This window comes from Nelumbo lutea, chromosome 4, assembly GCF_056320005.1.
Source record: "Nelumbo lutea isolate HS-2025 chromosome 4, American lotus-T2T, whole genome shotgun sequence".
NCBI lineage: Eukaryota > Viridiplantae > Streptophyta > Magnoliopsida > Proteales > Nelumbonaceae > Nelumbo > Nelumbo lutea.
This window is the reverse complement of record NC_142687.1, coordinates 60029560-60052183: the sequence shown is the minus strand read 5'-3', so window position 1 is coordinate 60052183 and position 22624 is coordinate 60029560. Positions and strand designations below refer to the sequence as shown.

General features: G+C 40.2%; 1 protein-coding gene across 3 annotated transcripts in view; it reads right to left on the bottom strand.

The window, feature by feature from the left end:
* LOC148860815 (Prolyl oligopeptidase family protein) overlaps positions 1-22624 on the bottom strand; it is a 111393-nt gene that overhangs the window by 74722 nt on the left and 14047 nt on the right. For 2 of the 3 annotated variants that reach the window (XR_016113253.1, XM_088986222.1), the window contains exon 4: positions 6199-6545. The exons of the other annotated variant lie outside the window; for it this stretch is intronic. Coding sequence is in view for 1 of the 2 variants with exons in the window: in XM_088986222.1 (XP_088842348.1) it covers positions 6199-6545 (347 nt within the window). In the remaining variant the exon portion in view is untranslated. The remainder of the gene's footprint in view (positions 1-6198; positions 6546-22624) is intronic. 3 annotated transcript variants of the gene reach the window in all.

The following is a 22624-nucleotide window of genomic DNA, read 5'->3' as shown; positions in this document are numbered from 1 at the left end:
AGCATGGAAACCAATAGCCATGGCATCACCATACTATTTTCTTGGTCCCATTTGTCATGTTCAGCTCTTCCAGTCTTTGGCTCCTTCACTTTACCATTAGTATACCCTATTTTCCCACTAGTAGTAATGTAATGTTTAATTCCCCTAGACTATTCAAGGTAGTTTAGTCCATCAAAGGGGATTACAGCCATGGGGAAACTCATATCCATCCCCTCACTCATTCCATTTTGACCTCCTGAAATCCCAGAAGTTGTAGAATTCTCAGAGGACATGATTCAAACACTTTTCAATTTCAACAGACACCTTATGATCCCTCCTGACACCAAAAACAGTCCTAAAAACGCACCAAAGATGCAGCCCACACGCACACTGCAATCTGGACACAATCTGAATACAGACCAGCTTTAATTCTCCAAAAAGAACAAGATTTTAGGTTGATTTTAGTGTTGTACTGCCTTAACAGTCACATTTCACCAACTTCTAGACCATCCAAACGCATCAACAGGAGGGGTCATAAAACAGTACCATCACACCACAAAGGTTAAAAAACGGGTCATTCATGACCTACAGGTTTTCTGTTTTCAGGTATGGGATCACACGATCCATAAAAAAAGAGGTTAGAACCTCACAACATCTCTGACAGCATTCAGCAGTCTTGATTCATTTGTTTTTTTCTTGGTACATGACCAAGAGAAAAGAAAAAAAAAAAATAGAACAAGTTTGAACCAGTCCTAGATCTTCCCTCAGACCCAGTAGAACCGCTCCAATACCATATTAGCAGAAGAGGAGTGGAGAAATAAGTAAGAAGAAGAGAAAGGAAAGAGAGGAGAGAAGGGAGAAGAGAAGAGAAAGGTTTTGGAATCTTCAAATCTGGCTGGCAGCGCTAGCTTACATTATCAGACCATAATTAAAAGGGAAAGACCCTTATGCCCCTGCTGTAGTTAGAGTAAATAAACAATGATAAAAAAAAAAAAAAAAAAAAAAAAAAAAAAAAACTACTTCAACTAGACCAAGCAGACCCTAACTCAGAAGAATACAAACATAAAAAATAAAAAATAAACATCCCAACAACTAGTTTTTAGCAAACCTCTCTAATACAGGCTACCAAAAACCGTCACCTCTTGGGTTTTCCCCCCAAAGGTAGTCCTAGGTAGATTACTAGCCAGCTCCTCACCTCACAACCCAGCACCTACAAAACTTAAGAGCTCCCCCTCTCTTAGGTTAATTCCAACAATTCCACTTTTACTCCATTTTATCCTCAGCCTTGACATGCCCACAAAGTTGTCAATCAATAACTTCAAAATTTTCATCGTCTCTAAATCAATGTCCTCACAAAAAAAAAAAATTGTATCATCAGCAAACTAGAGGTGGGAAACTACTACTTAATTCCTGCCAATTCTCTAACCCCTAATAAGACCCTGTGCATCGCAGCCACAATCATACAACTCAACCTTGAGCCAGTAGGGTGAATAGAAAAAGAGAGAAAGGATCTTCCTATCTAATTCCTCTCTTATCAAGAAAGAAATCTTTTGCTAACCCATTTATATGAATTAACAAATGGACTGAGTTAGCACAACCTTTCTCTAGGACTTCTAACAAAACATTCCAGTCAATTAAATCATAGGTCTTTTCCTAGATTCAATTTTCATACCAATCCCTTCGCTCTACTTTTTCTTTTCTCCACAACACATTCATTTGCTATTAGGATTTGGTACACAATCTGCCTTCCTTCTACTAAAGTCCCTTGGAACGGTGATATGACAGAAGGCATAGCTTGTTTAATCCTCTTAGCCATAACCTTTGATGTGATCTTGTAAATACTCCCAATCAAGCTTATGGGCTTGAAATCCTTTGGTTAGAGTGTCTCTTTCTTTTGGGGGATTAAGTAAATCAAGGTGCCATTTGCTCCAAAAGGAATTTCCCATTTAAAGTAAAATTCATTAAATACATCCAAAATCTTAAATTTGTTTAATTACCAAGACTCTTGGTAGAAAGACAGAGAGAAGCCATCCAGGTCAAGGGCTTTAGACCTATCCATTGCAAAAAATTCTTGGACAAGATGCATTTGTGTCCTGCCAACCGGAAAAGCCTTGGATGAGGAATTTCATGCTCTTCAGTCTAACCATACTTGGGCTTACCTCCTGGAAAGTAGGCAATTGGTTGTCAATGGGTATACATTGTTAAGCATCAACAAGATGGTAGTACTAAGCAATTCAAAGCTCAACTAGTGGCCAAAGGCTACACGCAGACGTATGGTGTAGTCTATTTAGAGACCTCTCCAATTGCTAAAAAACCGCTCATTTTGACTAACCCTTATTTTAAATTGATGTACAAAATGCCTCCCTCCATGGTGATGGAAAAAATGCCTCTAATCCAATGTCATTTTGTGAGTAAAAAGGTAGCTAGTGGTGAGGAGATCGGATTTCATCCTCACAAAATTTGTTCTTACACAGTCTCACAACAATCCCAGCCATACATTGGGAATATCTTAGTACTTGTATGTTTTCATTCACGGGAAGATGTTCCCAATGCATGCTTGAAGTGATGTGAGGATGGGGTGAGGAAAAATTTTGTGAGGACAAAATCTAGATTCAGTGGTGATGTGATTAATCCATATGATAAACCAAAAGACCAACTTACTGATCTCTTTACCAAAAGTTTGGGCCATTATAGGATAGATTATAATTGTAACAAGCTGGAGCTCTATGATATATTTGATCCAGCTTGAAGGGAGTGTAAAGTCTAGTACTTGTTTAAGATAAAATAAAAGAAATTTTATTAAAACAAAAAGCAGTTAGAAGGAAGGTGATAAGCAATAACCTGAGAGGAAGCAAACAAACCTAGAAAACCAAGTAAAGAAACCCCAAGCCCCCAAAAAAAAGAAAATCAAATCAACAACAGTATAATCCTTGCAAATCAGCAAAAACAAGAACAAACCAAACTGCAACACTAAGGCAAAACCCAGACCCTACAAACTAACATCAACACCCGCAGGAAACCCACATCTATCACCCAATCCCATCAAGACTAAAAAAGAAAAACTCTTCTTATCAGCTTTTTGAGAACATTCTTGTAATCACCACTCCGATCTTTTGTGTTTTTTGGCGAGCTTAATCGGACCAATGCCAAATAAGCCTCCTTTTATCCGTGCAAAGACATTTGAAATTGGAACCTGCTGCTGACTTTTTCTATTCTTTTGAGCTCTAAATGTTTCCACGGCTTCTTCCAGACTCCCCACTGGCTTCTGACCCTTATCTGAACCCACCATCCCCTCAGAAAATTCTTCCTGTTTCTTGAATACATCCCCGCCATCTCCTTCCCTTTCTTCAGTGAAAGAATTGTCAGAATTTCCATCAAGCACAACAGCAGGCGGCACTATCTTTTTTCCCATTTTTCCACCACTGATCTGAATGCTTCCTTCACAAGCTCTGCCCCTCCTAAGAAAAACAGCCCCACAATTTTGCTGACTTCCTTGGATTTCCCTCTCTACTTTCTTCAAAGAGAAAAGTTCTGTACTTGTTCCTTTGTATATTCAAACTCCCTCTCCAATCTTATCTCCTTCCTCCTCTCTTCCCCTTTCCTCAATCCCTAACTCTTGCTCGCCTCCTTTCTTCTCTTCTCCCTTCCCCACTAACTTCTCCACATCTATTGTTTCCTTTGCTCCTATAGTCCTAATCACCTCATCTCCTTAACTGATTTCCCCCTCTTCTTCTGCTCTATTTTCATCCTTCCTTAGTAAAACCTTAATCGTCTTTTTTCCATTCACTTCTTCTACTGTCATCTTTTTCTCTCCCCAATCATCCCATTCAAATCATTCCAGAACTCCTCCCCCTCAACACCAATGACATCCAATATGTCTTTACCGCCCTCCACTTTCTCTTGTTGCATATTATTTGTCTTCACAATCCACCTGAGTCTCCCCCTTCTCTTCTGCACTCCTATTTTCACCCCCGTCATCCTCCTGCCACCACCTTCGGCATCACAATTGGCCTCTTCTGCCACCACCTTCTATATTGCATCTTCATCCTCTAGGACCCCTAATCCATCTACAGGTATCTTCTCTTCTTCCATTATTTCTTTCCTCAGACTTTTAGTATTTGGTTCAAGATTGTTTTCTTTAAACTGCTCACCCCCAAAAAACTCTTGGGCTGAACCTCCTTCAATAAATGGGCCCACCCTTCAACTCCAATCCAAAGGGTTTACCACTCCTGAGCCAACTATTATAGAACAGCTTAAGGTCCAATTGTTTCTGGCCCAGATTGTCACCCTTTCTATGTCCACATGCTCCCTCAGAAGATCACGTGTTGATCCACTAAAAACTAGCCCAACCCGTAGTTGTTACTCAACTTTCTCTCGAAATATTTTTTTCTCTACCTCTTCTCCTTTTTCATTCTCCCTCTTCTTAGTAGCAGCATTATAACAGCCCTTTTTTGAAAAAGCACCAGAGGATTCATTAAGTCTCGAGATTTTAACACACAACATCTCTTTATTCTCTCCCTTCTCCCCCAGACCTTCCAAACTGCGTGTGCCACATGTATTCCACCAAACTCTACCTGCCTGATCTTCAATCTCTTGTCTCCCATACCACAGGGTTGCTTCAGCTTCTGATGCCACCCAGAGTTTCCACCATCTCCCTTCAGCGAAGAAGTAAATCGTGTGGGGAATCCTATTCTGTTTAGTGCCTGCAACTGTAATCTTTACTGCGTGAAGGTCGACAATGTAAACATCTTCCAACATTCCACCAAACACACCTGCTAACTTCTCGAAGACTTGATCCATCCACAAGTTGAAAGGTAGATCAAATATCTTCAAGATCACACTCACTCCAGGTGTTCAAATTTCATTGCAAGAAGGTGTCCAGTTTGCCACCATCACCAAACCTTCCGATGTTTCAACATTATTGAACTCTGCCTTCGATTTACCAATGTCCAGAACAGCTTTACTGTCATCAAAAGGAATAGCCACAGCCGAATCCGCATTTGGAATTATAATCATAACATCATTAAGAATCCTTTTCCAATCATTAACCTTCTTTGCTGTCACTGTCGATATTATTCTTCCTTACCTCCTCCCAAAGCAAACTTTGGCACACCACCATCTACTTCAATCGTCACCTCCTGAATCCCCTTGTGTTCCTCTGTATCCTGAAACTTCTTATCTACCCCCAAACCCTTTAACTTTTCTTTTTTCAGCCAACACCTTTCTTTGTACTCCTGCAGCACCTCAGCAACTGCAACCCATCCCTGTCTATTTCTTCCAACTGGCAAACAAATAGTTTGTCTCTTTCAATCTTCCAACTCTTCGTCAATCCTCAAAAAACATACTTTGTTATTGACTTTTTTCTCAATTAAGAAGAGCTTCCATTCCCTTCTCAACTCACTCTTCCAGCTTGGTCTGGTACCGAATGGATTGCTCCCTCAACGAATCCTTTAATCAAACCTGCAATGACTTGGGACAGGAAAACTGTGGCCCTCCCTTCCTCTTCAACCGCAAGTCTCTTCCTCCAAATCATCTTGTTCAACAATGTCATAGATAATCAAACTGCTCCATATCCTGCCCAATCATTTAACCAAGATAGTTCATTCACTGCAGGAATATCCTTGTCTCCATTTTGTAGCTTTTCTGCCAAAGTTCTGTTCTCCTTCATCAATGAAGTTACAATAGACACTTTACATAATAGTTACAAGAACTTGACCACACATTAACTTGGAAATTCAGAAAAAAACCTCAGCACAATGTAAATTAACCCTTGTTAAAAGTCTAATCTTGATGTTATGTGTTTATTTATCAAGGGTACAAATGTAATTTTCTATCATATTTGAAACATAATAAACATGGGTCAATAGTGAAGAGAAAGTTAATTGACTCTTCACCATGAAGAAACCCATTTTCTTCTTACTTTCTTTCTCTCCTTTTTCCTTCTCTTGACCGACTGTTATTCTCTTGCTTTTACACCTCTTTCTTGCTATTTTTCACTTTACATTGAAAGATTACAAACAACAGCAAAGAAATTATCATTTTGCTGAGAGAAGATGGAGGATGTTAATATATAGATTATGCTTTTTAATCCCTTCCGTCTTTTGATTAACAAATCCATGCTTATCCACCATAAAAGAAAGACTTGCAAAAAATACGTCCTTCTCAAACAAACATAAATGCTAAGGAGACTATAAGTAGCTAGTACAATTTCCAAATTACCTATCCCGGTGTGGTAGTATAACTGTTGTTGCAGATGTATCATTCAGTGGACAAACAAGCAATTCTGAATTAAAATATTCATCACTTCTCTTCTTGATAAAAAAATGATTTCCACGATGGCTGACTGATATGTCAACACCATGTACACGAGGTGTTAACACCACAAGGCCATCTTCTTGCTTAGAGATGTCGAGGTAGAAGACAAAACGTGTATTTTTGCTTTCAGAAGCAACAAATAAAAACCTCTTACTCTCAGAGGCTTGGAGGTCAAGAGAAAACATATCATCCTTCTCATGATAAAGGCAATAATCATTTGATTGCTCAGATCCCAATTTATGTAACCACACCTGTGAAAACAAAAAGAAAAGCCTCGGTATGTAGAATCTCTTCAGAGAAAAAAAAACTAGTGTTAAACAATGTTAGCTAGCCACCCTTTTGTTTTCTTATCGTTTTTTATTCAATTTATTTATAATATAGTGATATGGAGAATTAACACTGGTGACGTGATCAGAAGAAAAGAAAGGGCCAGCACTTATTTGTACGAGGGATGTGAATCCATAGGCCATCTCCTTATTAATTGTAATGCTGCTAGACGCTTGTGGCACTTCTTCCTGAAATTGGTTCCTGGTGATGATTTTTACAGGGCTCCCCCAAACTCTCTCTATGAGTTCATCATCCATTGGCCAGCTTGGAAACTTGGTACTAGGGGCCCTGTTTTTGGGAAGGCTATTATTCATGCTGTAACGTGGGGAATTTTAGAGCATAATAAAAGAACTTTTGAGAATAAGTCATCTACTTTGGAAGATCTAAAGGGAAGAATTTTACACCAGATTGGAAAAACAGGATTCGTGTAGCTGACCCCATATAGTTGGGATAAGGCATGGATGATGATAATGGTGATTCTCTTGGATGCTATCATGCAAACATTTCAAAGGAGTAAGCTATGATGATTTGGACCAGTGTTTAGAAAACTGGACCAGACCTGCCGGTCGGACCGGTTGACCCCAACCGGATACCCTGGCCGGTTTGATAACACCCCAAGAATCTAATGTCTAAAACCCGATGAAAACCGGCTGACTGTCCGGTTTAACCGAAAAACTGGTGAAATGCTCCTGGTTTCATGAAACCACCCAGGTCACTAAGTAGTTGAAATGAGTGTGACAAGACTTGAATCCATGACTTCTTATTTTCACATATTACTTAATTACCACTAATCCACCTCTTTACTTGTGCTATTTAATGACTTTATTGTATATATTACTTTATTACACATGTATTTCAAAGAAAATGTAAATCAAGAGACTTTGGACCTTAGTCATTTGCTTTAAAAATTAAGGAATTTGCCATCCATATCATGTTTAAGTATATTAAAAGTTGTAAAATATATTATATGTAGTATTTATATAACCCATAATATACATATATGCCACATCATCACGGTTCGACCCTGGTTGAACCTCTCTCTCCCTTCTCCGGTTCTATGACCAGTCCAGTTCTCTGAACATTGATTTGGACAGCAGTCTTCCAGACATTCTGAATTCAACTCCTAAGAATCTCCATTGCTGCTGCTCAACCCTCAACCCAAGGCAGAATACAAATTTTATCCTTAGATTTGATGGTAGCTGCAGATCTATTTCTAATTACAGGGGGGCAGCTGAATAGGCAGCCTTATTCTTAAATCTAATGGCAGTCTGTTATGGGCTTTCAGTGGGCCAATGGGGATCTCAGATGCTTCCGAAGCAGAAGTTAGAGCTCTCTTTGTTGGTTTGAGGGCTGCTAAGTCTATCTCAGCCAGATCCGTAGCAGTGGAAGGAGATTCTAGAATTATGATTGGTTGGACTGTCAATAGGAATCTCAGCCCTTGGATATTTTCCCACTTCCTCCATGAGATTCATGATCTCTCAGGCTTATTGAACTGCTCCTTTAGATGGATTACAAGTGAAATGAATTTGATGGCTGATAAACTTGGTAAATCTGGGGTGGATGGATTTTCTCTATAGTGCAAAGGGGGGATTTTACATTTTGGTTGTACAACTTCTCATGTACATACCCCTCCCCCTTTTTGTGCCTTGAAATGAAGTTACCTCTTTTCAAAAATTATATATATATATGGAAAATTAATTGTTTTAAGTATAGATTAGCTTTTTCCTTTATATTATTGGTGGGATATTCTTGTATATCTTATTTATTGGCAGGTTCAATGAGAATAGGTCATATCACCTTAATTTGCATATTTTCCCTTTAAGATCACTCCAAGATGGTGTTGGAACATCAGTAAACCTATTACCTTTGTGCTGAATAGAGGAAAAGACTAGATCTTGCTGATGTCAGCAGGTTTCTAGATAACATCAGAAGGGTTACAGATGGTCTGCAACCAATGAAGAAAAGACCCTGAAGTTTAACAAGGCCTGATTTTAGGTTGATTATCATTGTGGATGTTTGGCACTATTTGAGTTTTTTTTCTTGAATTTATGGTGAAAATCATAAAATAAATACTTTAATTTTTAATCAGCAATATACAGATATTTTACCAAGTCTTAGTAAAGAATGATATAAAATATTCAGCTTTGCATCCAGGACATCATTTGATAGGCTTGCATCTGTGCTACATATCCCACTCATTACTTTCATGTAATCATAATACATTCCTCTCCCTGAGAGGTAGTCCCCCGATAGAGTGTAGTCCTACTTATACCTTGTTTCCTAAAGCATCAGCCATGTTGTTAGTTGATCTATGTATTTATTTGCCAATTGTTCTTACCTCCCTAGTCGAGATTTTACTTCCCTCTAAATATGTCTGTATTTCCGAGAACCCTGTGGTGTTATTTTTGAGCCACCGCATCACCACCGTCAAATCCCTTTCCACCACTAGGTCACTAGATTTAGTATAAAGCCATACTAACACCTTGTAGTACTGCTAGCAATTCAACCCTTGCAGAATCTACATATCCTCCAGGCCTAGAAAATAAAACCATAATTACACCATGCCTAAAACTTTGTTTCTATTCACCATCCAGCTAATCTTTATTTTCTTTTTTTTTTTGTTTTTTGGGGAAAAAGGTAAGGTAGTCTTGACCTTCCCACTGCCTTGTTTAAGGGGAAAAGGCAATGTACTTAGTCTACTTCTAGTGTTCCTTATCCTATCTCAAATTATGTATCACATGATTATTTATTTCCATGATATTTTGCTTTTTTCTCTGCTCTATCTTCTGTTTATATTTCCAAAAGTATTGTATAAGCTTTAAAACAGCTACAATGGAGAGAATCCATGGACCAAAAGATGGACGACCTAGAAAAAATCAAAATTGAAGTCAATGAAACTTTCACATGAAAAAATGCCAATTGGCTGTAAATAGATGTACTGTGGAGACTCTGTGACTTGATGTATCTTATTAGTATAGTCCCTGTTGTATATTACTTATTTATCTTATTCTCTTTTCTCTTTCAGCCCTATATGGGCATTCTTGTAATTGTACATATGTTTTAATATATAGAGACTCTTTGGGGTGGGGGTCAATTCATTCTTGACACCTCTAAAATTATTATTGTTCTTTTCTTAATTCAGCCAAGAGTGTTGACATGGTATCAGAGCAGGTTGTTCTCTGATATATCCTCTCTCTCTCTCTCTCTCTCTCTCTCTCTCTCTCTCTCTCTCTCTCTCTCTCTCTTTTGAACCTCACTAGAAGCAGTAATCTTGTCGTATCAGAGCTGTTTTGATCAACCCTTTTCTGTTAAGTCTTCTCTGCGCAACCAATAGGAGAGATTTTATTAGATCTCTCTTGGGAGGCTTTGGTTCAAGGCTAAACTTCAAATCTGGTGTCGCCTAGACCTGATCTATTCTCCCTACAAACGGCATCGGATTCGGTGAAGTTTTTGAAGCAGTTCTGATCTTCTTTCTTGGGGTGGCAATATTGTACGGTTTCCTTTTCTGGACTGCAACAACTTTGAACTCCAGACCAAAGGGTTCTCTCAAGCTCTTTTTAACCTTACACACAATTTCTGGTTTGGAATCTTCTAAGGGCTGTTTCAATCAGCCAAGATACTTCTTTGTTCTTGGAAAAGACGCCTGACATGTTGGTAAACCACAGTTTTCTCTCAATCGGCTGAATCGATCAACCTATAACTCTAGATCTGGTGTCGTCCTAGGAATTTCTCGCTACCCATTTATTTGTTTCAGATTTCAGAATTGATATTTGAGAGATTTTAGATTCGACAGTCCTAAAACTTGCCTTTTTTGGATTGTTAACTCAAGTCCTTGATTGCTGAAGCTGTTTATGGTATTTTATTGGGGTCCCTTGACCTTCTCTAGCATTGGAATACTTGTCTTTCCTCTTGGACTAGAAGGAACTATTGATGAATTTGGTTTTCTCCAATATCCTTGTATCTGGACTGTTGTTTTCATGCTGAAATGGCCTATGGGAATGGCACTGATGTTGTAGCACATGGAAGTAAGAAATCTACTACTGGTGGTGATTCTTTTGTTAAAGGTGATTCTCTGGCATCTATGGTTGAGGAAAACTTTCAACAACTGGTAACATCTGCTATTTCTTCTACCTATTCTACTATTGGCTTACCTGGTGAGTTCTCCAATTATTGTTCTTCTCCTTCTCATGTTTGGATCATTGACTCTAGAGCTACCAACCACATGACAGGAGCCTACCCTCACCAACCAAGTAACCTTACTAAAACCCATCACAAATATTTCATTACTGCCAATGGTGAAAAGTTAAACATCATTGGTAGTAGTGATCTGTCTCTTAAGCTTTCACCCACTAAATCTTTCCCTCTTACCAAGACCATTCTTGTTCCTAATCTCACTACAAATCTTAGTTCTATTGGCCAATTAGTTGATGAAGATAACATTCTCACCTTTTCTCATGATGGATGTTTGATTCAAGATCGGAACACTAGGAAGGTGAAAGGGAAGGGGCGCAGGTTGGGTTGTCGTTTTACATTGGAGTTCTAGAAGTCTCAAACAGCAACATCATCAGCTTATTTCAGTTCTTCCACTTCTAGTTCCTTTCCGAGTCATAGAAATAATGTTTGGGACTTATGGCATAAATGTTTGGGTCATATACATGCTTAGAAATTAAAATTTTTGTTTGATCCAAGTCTTATTAAGAATAGAGTTCCTCCCTTGTAGACCTTTAAGGGTCGTACTTTACCTTTTCCTTACATTTTTGAGCATGCTACCTCTCCCTTTGAGCTTATACATAGTGATGGCTGGACTGCATCTATCACTTCTCGACTTGGATACAAATATTTTGTGTCATTCATAATTCCTTTCACATGAAGAACTTCGGCCCTCTAACCTATTTCCTGGGACTAGAAGTTCATCGTAGTGATCGAGGGTATTTTGTTTGTCAACAGAAATATGCCTCTGCCATTAAACTTGTTGGTCTTAATAATGAGAAGCATGTGGATACATCTATAGAGCTAAATCTTAAGCTATCTAAATCTAAAGGTCCATTACATCCCGGAGTTGCCTTGTATCGCGGCTATCGCCAGCTTGTGGGGTCCCTCATCTCAATATGACGGCTTGATATTTCTCATGCTACTCAAGTTGTTAGTCAATTTGGTTCTGCTCCTCATCAACCTCATATGACTGCTATTCATCGCATCATTCGATACGTTAGAAGCACAACTTCTCAAGGACTGTTCTTCTCCTCCTCTCCTATTCAGTTGAGAGCATATGCAGATGCAGATTGAACCGGTTGTCCTGATACTTGTAGATCCACTTCTAGGTAGTGTGTCATTGTGGGTGATTCACTCATCTCTTAGAAGTGTAAGAAACAACAAATAGTCTCCAAGTCTTCCACTCAAGCAGAGTATAGGGCCATGTCTTTTGTTTATAGTGAGATTGTTTGGTTACGATCTCTCTTTATGGATCTTGGCATTCAGCTTCCTACTCTGATTCCTCTCTATGTAGACAATATGAGTGCTATCAAGATTGCATATAACCATGTCTTCCATGGGAGGACCAAGCACACCGAGATGGACTACCACTTTATCCGAGATCTTTTCATTGTTGGATCTATGTCGCTTCCTCACATAGCCTCAAACATGCAAATTGTCGATATCTTTTTTGATGAATGATAAAAGATTTATTAAATCCAGAAGCAAATTTAGAGTGAGTTCATACAACATCCCAGGGAGAGGCGCGAGCTGCAGCCCCTCCTTGAATCTTACAAGTAAACTAGGAAAGGAAAGCAAGAATCACAATTGAGCCCAAAACAATTCTTCCCTATTTACCCCTTGCTTAGCTAACACATCTGACAAAGTATTTGCTGATCTCCCCACCCACTATACAGTGACCAACATATTCCTTGTCAACCAACTAAATTTCTTCATTTCATTCATGTAACACCACATAGCCTCTTTAGGATTTTTCAACCAACCCACCACCACTTTGGAATCCCCCTCGATTGTTAGGTGTTGTACCCCCAACTGATTTGCAAATTGCACCCCTTGTACAGCAGCTAAAAGTTCTGCCCTGATGGAGTCCCCAATTCCCAAGGGACCTGAGTAGAGCAACAAAATCTCTCCCTTCTCGTTTCTCAAAGCACCCCCCATTCCGGATAATCCTGGATTACCCATGCTACTTCCATCAAAGTTCAACTTCAGTGAGCCTTCGGATGGAGGAGACCAGCTTGTAATTGATTTGTCCTTTAGAGATGAACACCTCGCTACTGCTAACCAATTTCTCCAAAGGTCATTAAAAGAGAATTGATGAAAGATTTCCAAGGTCTTCAGCCAAGGTATTGCCCTATTTAACACAGCCTTTCAATTCCTGACTGCTCCTTTCCTTCTCTTGAAAAATTCTGATATTCCTTTCTTCCCAAAGAGTCCAAATCAAGGCAACACGAGCACATCTCCACAAATTGTCGATATCTTCATCAAAGCTATAACTAGAGTTCGACATCTCTTTCTTATAGACAAACTGATGCTTATGTCTAAGCATCAATTTGAGGGGCAGTGTGGAGGCTCGGTGACTTCATGTACCTTATTAATATAGTCCCGGTTGTATATTACTTATGTATCTTATTATTTTTTACTCTTTCAGCCCTATATGGGCATTCTTGTAAATGTATATATCTTTTAATATATAAGAGACTCTTTGAGGTAGGGGTCAATTCATTCTTGACACCTCTAAAATTATTCTTGTTCTTTTCTCTATTCAGCCGAGAGTGTTGACATGTACATCATAGAATAGAAAGAAAATAGTTCCATTGAAAGGTTCTAGGCCCAATTGAGTGCAAAAGATTATACTCAAACGTATGGAGTTGATAATCAAGAGACATTTGCACCTATTGCCAAGATGAATACAGTAAGGGTATTGATTTCTCTACTTCCACAATTCTCATTGCAATTCTATTACATGGATGTAAAAAATGCATTCCTGAATGGTGACCTTCAGTAAGAAGTCTACATGGAGTTACCACCTAAAGTAATAATTCCTGATGGTGAGGAAAAAATGTAGGCTCAAGAAGTCAATCTATGCATTAAAACAAGCTTCTAGGAGTTAGAACATCCGGTTTGACTCTGAGCAAAATCCAGATAAGCCCTGTGTTTATAGGAAGACAGTGGAAGATAAGTTACGTTCTTGGTTCTGTATGTAGATGACATTCTACTCATTGGAAATGATGTAGGAATGTTAACTACGGTGAAGGTATAGCTTTCGCAGCAATTCTCCATGAAAGATCTTGGAGAAGCCTCCTATATCTTGAGACTTTGACTCTATAGAGATAGATCGAAAAGAATAATAGGAAAATCCCTTCTTGGAATTCTCCATGAGCCCTGTGTTTACAAGAAGATAGTGGGAGATAAGGTTACATTCTTGGTTTTGTATGTAGATGACATTCTACACATTGGGAATGATGTAGGAATGTTAACTACGGTGAAGGTATGGCTTTAGCAGCAATTCTCCATGATAAATCTTGGAGAAGCCTCTTATATCCTGAGACTTTGACTCTATAGAGATAGATCGAAAAGGATAATAGGATTATCACAGTCTATTTACATTGACAAGATAGTCAAAAGATACAGCATGGAAAACTCCAAGAAGGGATTTGTCCCTTTCAAACACGAAGTCACTCTCTCCAAGGGCATGTCACCCAAGACTCCCGAGGAGATTGAGGGCATGAGAGAGGTTCCCTATGCCTCAACCGTAGGAAGCATCATGTATGCCATGTTGTGCAATCGGCCAGACATTATTCACGCAATGAGTGTGGTAAGTATATACCAGTCAAACCCAAGACAAGAGCACTGGACTGTTGTGAAAAAATACTTAAATACCTTCGAAGGACAAGAGTTTTGTTTAGTATTCGATGGTAGGTAGTTCACTACAGATCCTAGGATATACCGATGCCAACATCCAGTCAGACCCAGATGATAAAAAGTCTACATCTTGTTACATCTTCACGATGGGGTCCTGTGCAGTTAGCTGGAAAAGAAACAAACAATGGTCCATAGTAGATTCCATGACCGAGGCCGAGTACATTGCCGCAAGTGAAGCTGCCAAGGAAGTCGTTTGGATGAAAAAGCTCATTCAAGAATTAGGAATAATTCCATCCAACACATCACCCATTCCACTGTTGTGTGACAACACTGTGAAATTACCCCTTAAATTGGACACTTATGAGACACGTGTTATTTTAGAATGTTCTAAGTCGTTGGAGTTTATCCTGCCAAGGCTAAAACCGATGTGCTGCCAAAGAAGTTGGGACAATTTGTTTCATCTACTAAGGTTAGACCCAAAGCACATGCAGTGTGTGTTTGGATGAAACACTGACCTCGGACCATTTTCCAGTTGTGCCCTGGACCTTGGATATTGACAAGCAAAACTGGAAAGTTATATATAACCCCTAGACTTCATTATGGTACTACACTATGTGTTAAATTGAGCTATCTTTGATATGCCAATCAGTGAAATCCATCAAGGGTCAAAACCTGGATATGCTGGGGCAATCTAAGAATTCACTTGCGTGGGTGATCACAGTGATAGGGTTGGCTCCTTTGTCAGACAAAGTAAATGATAGGCTTACACTCTCTCCGATTGAAACCTAAAATGACGACAATGTATTTCAATTGTGTTTAAGATTTAGTTTTGCAAAATATACTTATATGATATATATATATATATATATATATATATATATATATATATATTAATGTTTTATGAAAAATGTTTGCAAAAGGTTTTAATTCCCGGGATCCATCCGAGTAGAGAGTCTGACACTACACCTTGCAGCTAGAGAAGAGGTCCTTCCCTGTTAGGCAATGTTTGATCATTATGGGCCGAGAGGTTAAGTGTAAGACACCATTACAGGGTTGATTACCTTATAGGTTTTATCATACTTAAGTCCATTATCCTAGGATCTTCACAGGATGGCTGAATTCAATGACCATTTAAGTGTAAATGTTGGGCCCATATTGAGCCCATAGTTATAGGCTTAGGGATTCACTACGTTTAGCAGTGAATTCAGCCAAGTTTTTTGACAAAGGCTGGGTTGAACCCATGTGAACTTATGTAAGGTCTTTGTGGGGTTCCACGCCATACAAATCAAGCCTACAACATCCTTGGGTCGTGAGCATTATAGTTGATAGGCTTAAGGCCCATAATTAATATGATTAATTAAGCCATCACAAGACAATTTATGAGATTGATGTACATTTTAATATGATTATTATGATTAATTAATTAGACTGTGTATGCCCTTAGCTCCAATTAGATTGATGTACATTTTGACATTTATTATAAATGAATAAAAGTATATAATTGATGCATGTTATATCGTGTGTTTCTGTGAAATACCCTTAAACCGAACACTTATGAGACTCGTGTTAGTTTAGAATCCTTACAGTCGTTGGATAGACTTGGGGAGGTTTATCTTGCCAAGGTTAATACTAATGTGCTACCAAGTCAGTTGGAGTGGCTTGTCTCAACTACCAGAGTGAGACCCGAAGCACATGTAGTGTGGGTTTGATTGAAACGCTGAACTGAACCATTTTCCAATTATGCCCTGGACCTTGGAGACAGATGGGCAAAACTGGAAAGTTACACCTAACCCCTAGACTCAATTATGGTACTACACTAGATGTGGGATTGGGTTGTCTTTGATATGCCAATCAGAGAAATTCTTAGCGGGGGTTAAAACCTAGGCATGTTGGGGCAGTCTGAAAATTCACCTGAGTGAGTGATCATTGTGACAGAATCAGCCCCTTTGTCAAACAAAGTGAATGATCGGGGACAGCACTCTCTCCGATGGAAACCTAAACTGTCGGCAGTTGATTTCAAACATGTTTAAAATTTGTTTTGCAAAATATATTTATATATAGATATACATATATTATGTTTTATGAAAATGTTTGCAAAAGGTTTTATTTCCCAAGATCCATCTTAAGTAGAGAGTGCGACACTGTGCCTTACAACCGAGGGAGAGGTCCTCTCTTGTCGAGTAGTGTTTGATCATTAAGGGCAAAGAGGTTAAGTGTAAGACCATTTAGGGTTTATAGACCTGATGGGCTAACCTCACTTAAGACCATAGTCCTTGGGCCTTCCATTTACAGGCCTTCTTAGAATGGATTTAAAGTGTTCCACACATGCCCCGGCTACCTCTTCTTGTTGAGTTAACTCAATTCCATCCACAACCAATTTGGAAATGAAATTTCTCTTTTTTCTTCCATCTGCCAAAGAATGAAAGTACCTGGTATTCCTGTCTCCCTCTTGCAACCATTTAGACCTAGATTTTTGCCTCCAGCTTATTTCCTCCTTATGAAGGCAATCCTCTAACTATCTTCTCAAGACCCTTCATAATTCACAATCTTCCTCTCCAAATTCTCCCATTTCTTCTTTAGAGTCAAGGCTTTCAAGTTGGTCCATCAAATCTCTATTTCTTTCTTCTATCCTCCCAAACTCCAGTATATTCCACTCCTTGATCTTTGTTTTCAAGAATTGCAGTTTCTTATGAAATTTCATCCCCTCCCATTCCACCAAGGGGTTACACTCATTCCACCACTCCCTTACTCTATTGGTAAACCCGAGATGGAGTAACCACATATTTTCAAATCCAAAGGGGGCAAGTCCTCCATTCATTCTCTCTTCCTTGCATAACATTATGGGCCAATTATCCGAAGTCACCCTAGATAGATCTCTAGATATCAAATTCCCCCAATGTTCTTCCCAATCCACAGAAAACAGGAACCTATCCAACTTAGAGCATATGGATCTAGCTTGGAGATTTGACCAAGTAAATGTTTTCTGGGCTAACAGTATCTCCTTAAGCTCAAAGGCATCCATAAACCTATTAAACTTCCTAATGCTTGTTGTCACCCTCTGATTGGTCTTATTAGTTTTCTCTGGGTATCTGATCACATTGAAGCCTCCACCCACACACCAAGGCCCCTCCCACAGCCCTCTTACATCAACCAATTCCTCCCACAATTCCTTTCTCTCTCTATAGTCATTTGGTCCATAGACATTTGTAAGCACCCACACAAATCCATCCTCCTACTGTTTGAACTTCATGAAAACTGAGTATCTTCCAATCAGTTCCTCCAAGCCTTCAACCACATCCCTCTTCCACATTGTCACTATCCCCCTTGAAGCACCCCAAGATGGAGCAGCCACCCAACTAATCCCCCTAGCTTTCCATACACTCCTTGCCCAGCTATTATTAAACTTCATTCTCTTGGACTCCTGTAATAGTACAATGTCTGGGTCGAACCTCTTTACTACCACTTTTATTGTCGCTCTTTTCCTCGCACTTCTTATCCCCCTCACATTCCAACTTAGTATCTTCATTCTCACTTCTTTCTTAATTCCCTTCTACCCTTCACCACTACTTTCCCCCTTTCCTTCTCTCTCCTTTTGCCCCAAACTTCTTGTCTCCTTCCACATCTCTTTTCAATCTCTCCACTTCACTCAATTTTCGCTTCTTTGCTCTACCCTCCTTCTTCCCCTTCTATAGACCATCTTTCAACACATTCAGATCTTCTAATCTGCATCCCAACTTCCCCACAAAATCCGCTACCAAATCCTCTTGCTTAGATTCCCCCCCACAACCCTTCCTACACACTCCCCTTCAACCCTATCCTCCTCTCCTTAGGTCCCTCCCCTCCTCTCCTTTCCATCCTTCTTATGATATTCCTCCCACCTCCTTTGTGCACTCCACATTTTCCTTTCCAACCCATCCCTCCTTTCCTCCCCTCCCCTCCCCTCCCCTGAGCCCTCCTCTCTTCTGTCCTCTCCACCCTCTCTCCATATTATATTTCCTTCCACCTCATTAAATAATCTCTCAATAATGTCCCATACTTTCTCATTTCTATACCTCCCTTCCTGCACCTCTTCACTAATTTCCAATCCCCTTCCCAAAACCTTAGAAGTCTCACCACCTTTACTGACTGCACATACATGGGCTGCAAGACATGGATCGGGAACAGAATCTGGAACACAAGACGCAGAAGACACATTAGTAGTATAAACTAAATTCACTTGGTTACCTGGGTTTGAGAGAGAGGTTAGAATAGGATTGTTCTCGGTCTCCCTTTCTAGATCCAAAGGTTGGTAAAAATCTATCCCCCTGAGTTAGTTGGGAAGTCCATCTGTCGTTTGGTCAACATGGCAATCTTTCCTCTCTACCCCCGATTCACCCCTAATTGGTACATTCCTGCTTTGCTTCAAGTTTTACTGATTTGTCCATTCTTGTGTTGCTTGCCCAATCTAAAGTCTTAAGAATGGGTTATTCGATTTACTGTCCTCATCCTCACCTGTTTTATGGAATCCCGGGCTTCTTTCTTCCTCTAACTGACCCTCCTGGCCTCCCAATTCATGACTCCCTTTCTTCTCTAATTCACCCTGAAACAGCCTTGCAATGTTCCACCCTCCCATGTCACCTGCAACAGACACCTTCATCATTCATGCTGCCAACACGGGTGCCATCATCTATACCGTCATCTGATTCTTCTTCTTCATCTACACTACATAGTACCCATCCTTCGTCCGCCTCCTCCTCTTCGACTCTCTGCCTTGCGTACCTTGGGTTTGGCTTCTCTGAGAAGCATTGCCCTGGGCTCAGTTCCTCACTGGTACGACGCGTGACCCACTGGAGGTTCCTTTGTTTGGTCATTTGCCGCTGTTGCAAGCCGTTCTCAGCACCCCTCGCCATTTGGGACGATGATAGACCCAAACTCCTGTCTATCATCCATTCATAACTCTTTTCTTTAGCCCGACCCACGTGACCATTTAAGTTGTCATGTGGGTCACTTAAAAACAACTTCGGTTTAACCTTCAGCCCGCCCAACCCTCCTATCAACTCGACCGGCTCGGACCAAGCTAAACTACACCCTAGGCCAGTCCATTTCTTCGCCATGTCAGCGAAGGATAAAGAGCCCGCCTTATCTTTAAACCTTTCAAAAAAATTTGAATTAATTCCTTTAATAGGATGACTTGTAATTTGAGTTACCCTAGCCACCCCATTAAACCTTTCCTTAAGTTCCATCTGCGCCCCTTTTTGACCGGCCCTCTCTTCCCTCCACGTGTCCACCATCCTTCTAGATCATCATCTTCAACCTTAGATCATCTTCCCCACCACGCCTGTTCAACTTCTGAAGCTACCCACACCTTATACCAGACTTCATCCGAGCAAATCTCGAAGCACCTAGGCATATCTTCATGTTTAATACCAGCCACCTGTACCTCGACGGCAACCAAGCTGTGTTTATCAGCTTCCACCAAGACGACTCCTAAACTCCGTACAATGTGTTCAAGAACAGAGTCGCGCCAAAGGTGGAAGGGGATACCTACAAACTTCAGCCGAACACAACCATCTTGTACTGCAACTTCATTACAGATAAGACTCCAATTCTGGACCTGTATTAGGCCTCCATCCACCTCTACAGCTTTGAAGCTTAGTTCCTGGTCGCCAACATCGAGAACGGCTTTCGAGTCTGTTAATGGAACCAACAAAGCTCCGTTTCCAATTCCAATCTCTCCGGCTACTGCGTTCAACACTTTCTTCCAGTCTGTCACTTCTTTGTCAGCCACTAAAACAATTCTTTTCCTCCAGACATCCATCCCTGCTCCCACCAAAATTCTTCGATGCACAGAAGAGCAAGCCACCACCACACCAGTGGTCGAGGTGTTTTGAGTTCTGCACTCCCAATAGTTCCAATCGAAACTGACTCCACATGATCCTTTCTACCCTGGTCCTTGGAGTTTTGACCAGTTACCTCCACTCCTTCTATCTTCTTTCTTTCCGATGCTACAAGGAAGGAATGCAACACCTTCACAAAATCCTCCACCCTTTCTGCATTCTCCCTTCTGGTACACAGAGCATATGTTTTCCAACTCTTCCAAAGAACTCCACCGTGATGAACCACCCCTTCCAATTTCTTTTCAGTTCAATTACATAGTTCTTGCCTGGAACTAACATTGAGTTCTTCCAGCCATTCACCTTGCCGGAGTTGATAGCCCCATCTATAAAACCTTTCATCCAAACAATGACCACCTTTGGTACCAGTGTTGTCGCCCTGCTGTTCTCTCTAATTTTCAGTGCTTCCTTACCTTTGATCCGATCCTCTTCAAACCTGAACGTCTTAGCTTCAATCAACACCTCAGTCCTCCATCTTCCTATGGTTCTGAATCCCCTCTCCCCCTCCATCTTCCTACGGTTCAATCAACCATGTGAACACATCACAACACATGTTAGGCTACCTTGGCATTTCTAGAAAATTCATTTAGTTAAGTGGGATCAGGCCTGTTTGCCTGCTAAAGAAGGTGGGCTGGGAGTGAGAAAACTTGAGTTCTTTAATTCTGCCCTTTTAAGTGGATGTGGAGATTCGGCTTTGAAAGAGATGCATGGTGGAGGTCTCTGATTGCTGCTAAAATATGGTGTGGATTGGGGTAACTACAGGTCTTTGGACCCTTTTCAGACATGGGGCTGTTCCTTGTGGAAAGGTATTATGAGAAACTTAACCTTCTGCATCCACCCAGGCCCCATTCGTTTATAGGTTCAAAAGAGCGCAGGAGGATTGCTTGGAAAGAAGAAGTAGTATTAGGTATAAAAGTGGATGTTGCAGAATTTTCCATTTGTGTCTTATTCACAAGTTTCTATGATAGTTTCAGTTGGGTTTTGACAGGGGTATATGAGCATAATTCTCTTTCTATAAGAGAATTTATGGGAAGAACTAGACTCAATCCAAGAGTTTGAAGGCTTCCATGGTGTACCAAAGGAGATTTTATGTCACAAGATACAGCCATGAAAACTCAACGGTAAGCAGACTCTTAGATAGTGTATGCCCCTAGCTCCAATCAGCTTTATGTACCAATTGACATTTATTTTAAATGAATAAAGTACATATTTGATTCATGTTATATTGGGTTTTGACAGGGGTATATGGCCATAATTCTCCTTCTATAAGAGAAAATTTGAGGGAAAAACTAGACTCAATCCAAGAGTTTGAAGACTTCCATGGTGTACCAGAGGAGATTTTATGTCACAAGATACAGCCATGAGAACTCAATGGTAAGCAAACTGTTAGACAGTGCATGCCCCTAGCTCCAATCAGCTTGATGTACCTATTGACATTTATTGTAAATGAATAAAGTACATATTTGATTCATGTTATATTGATGTGTTTCTGTATAATACCCTTAAACTGGACGCTTATGAGACTCGTGTTAGTTTAGAATCTTCACAGTCGTTTGATAGATCTGGGGAGATTTATCCTACCTAGGCTAATACTGATCTGCCGCCAAGTTGGTTGGAGTAGCTTGTCTCAGCTGCCAGGGTGAGACCTGAGCTACATATAGTGTGAGTTTTCTTGAAACCCTGAACCAGACCAATATTGCCATGGACCTTGAGGATAGATGGGCAAAACTGGAATGTTAAACCTGACCCCTAGACTCGATTAAGGTACTGCACTAGCTGTCGGATTGGGCTTCTTTGATATGCCAATCAGTGAGATCCTTAGAGGGGGTCAAGACCTAAGTACATTGGGGCAATTCAAGAATTCACCCAAGTGGGTGATCATAGTGACAGGAACAACCCTTTAGTCAAACAAAGTGACTAATCGGGGAATGCACTCTCTCTGATGGAAACCTAATCTATCGGCAGTTGATTTCAAAGTGTTGAAATATGTTTTGCAAAATATATTTATATGGAGATCTATATATACATTACGGTCTCACAAACTGTTTGCAAAAGGTTTTAATTCCCGGGATCCATGTGAGTAGAGAGTGCAACATTGTACATTGCAACCGAGGGAAAGGTCCTCTCTTGTCGAGCAGTGTTTCATCATTAAGGACTGAGAAGTTAAGTGTAAGACCATTTAGGGATAATAAACTTGATGGGCTAATCTCACATCTGCCCATAGTCCTTGGGCCTCCATAAGACGGCTGGACCCAAGAACAATTTCGTGTAAATGT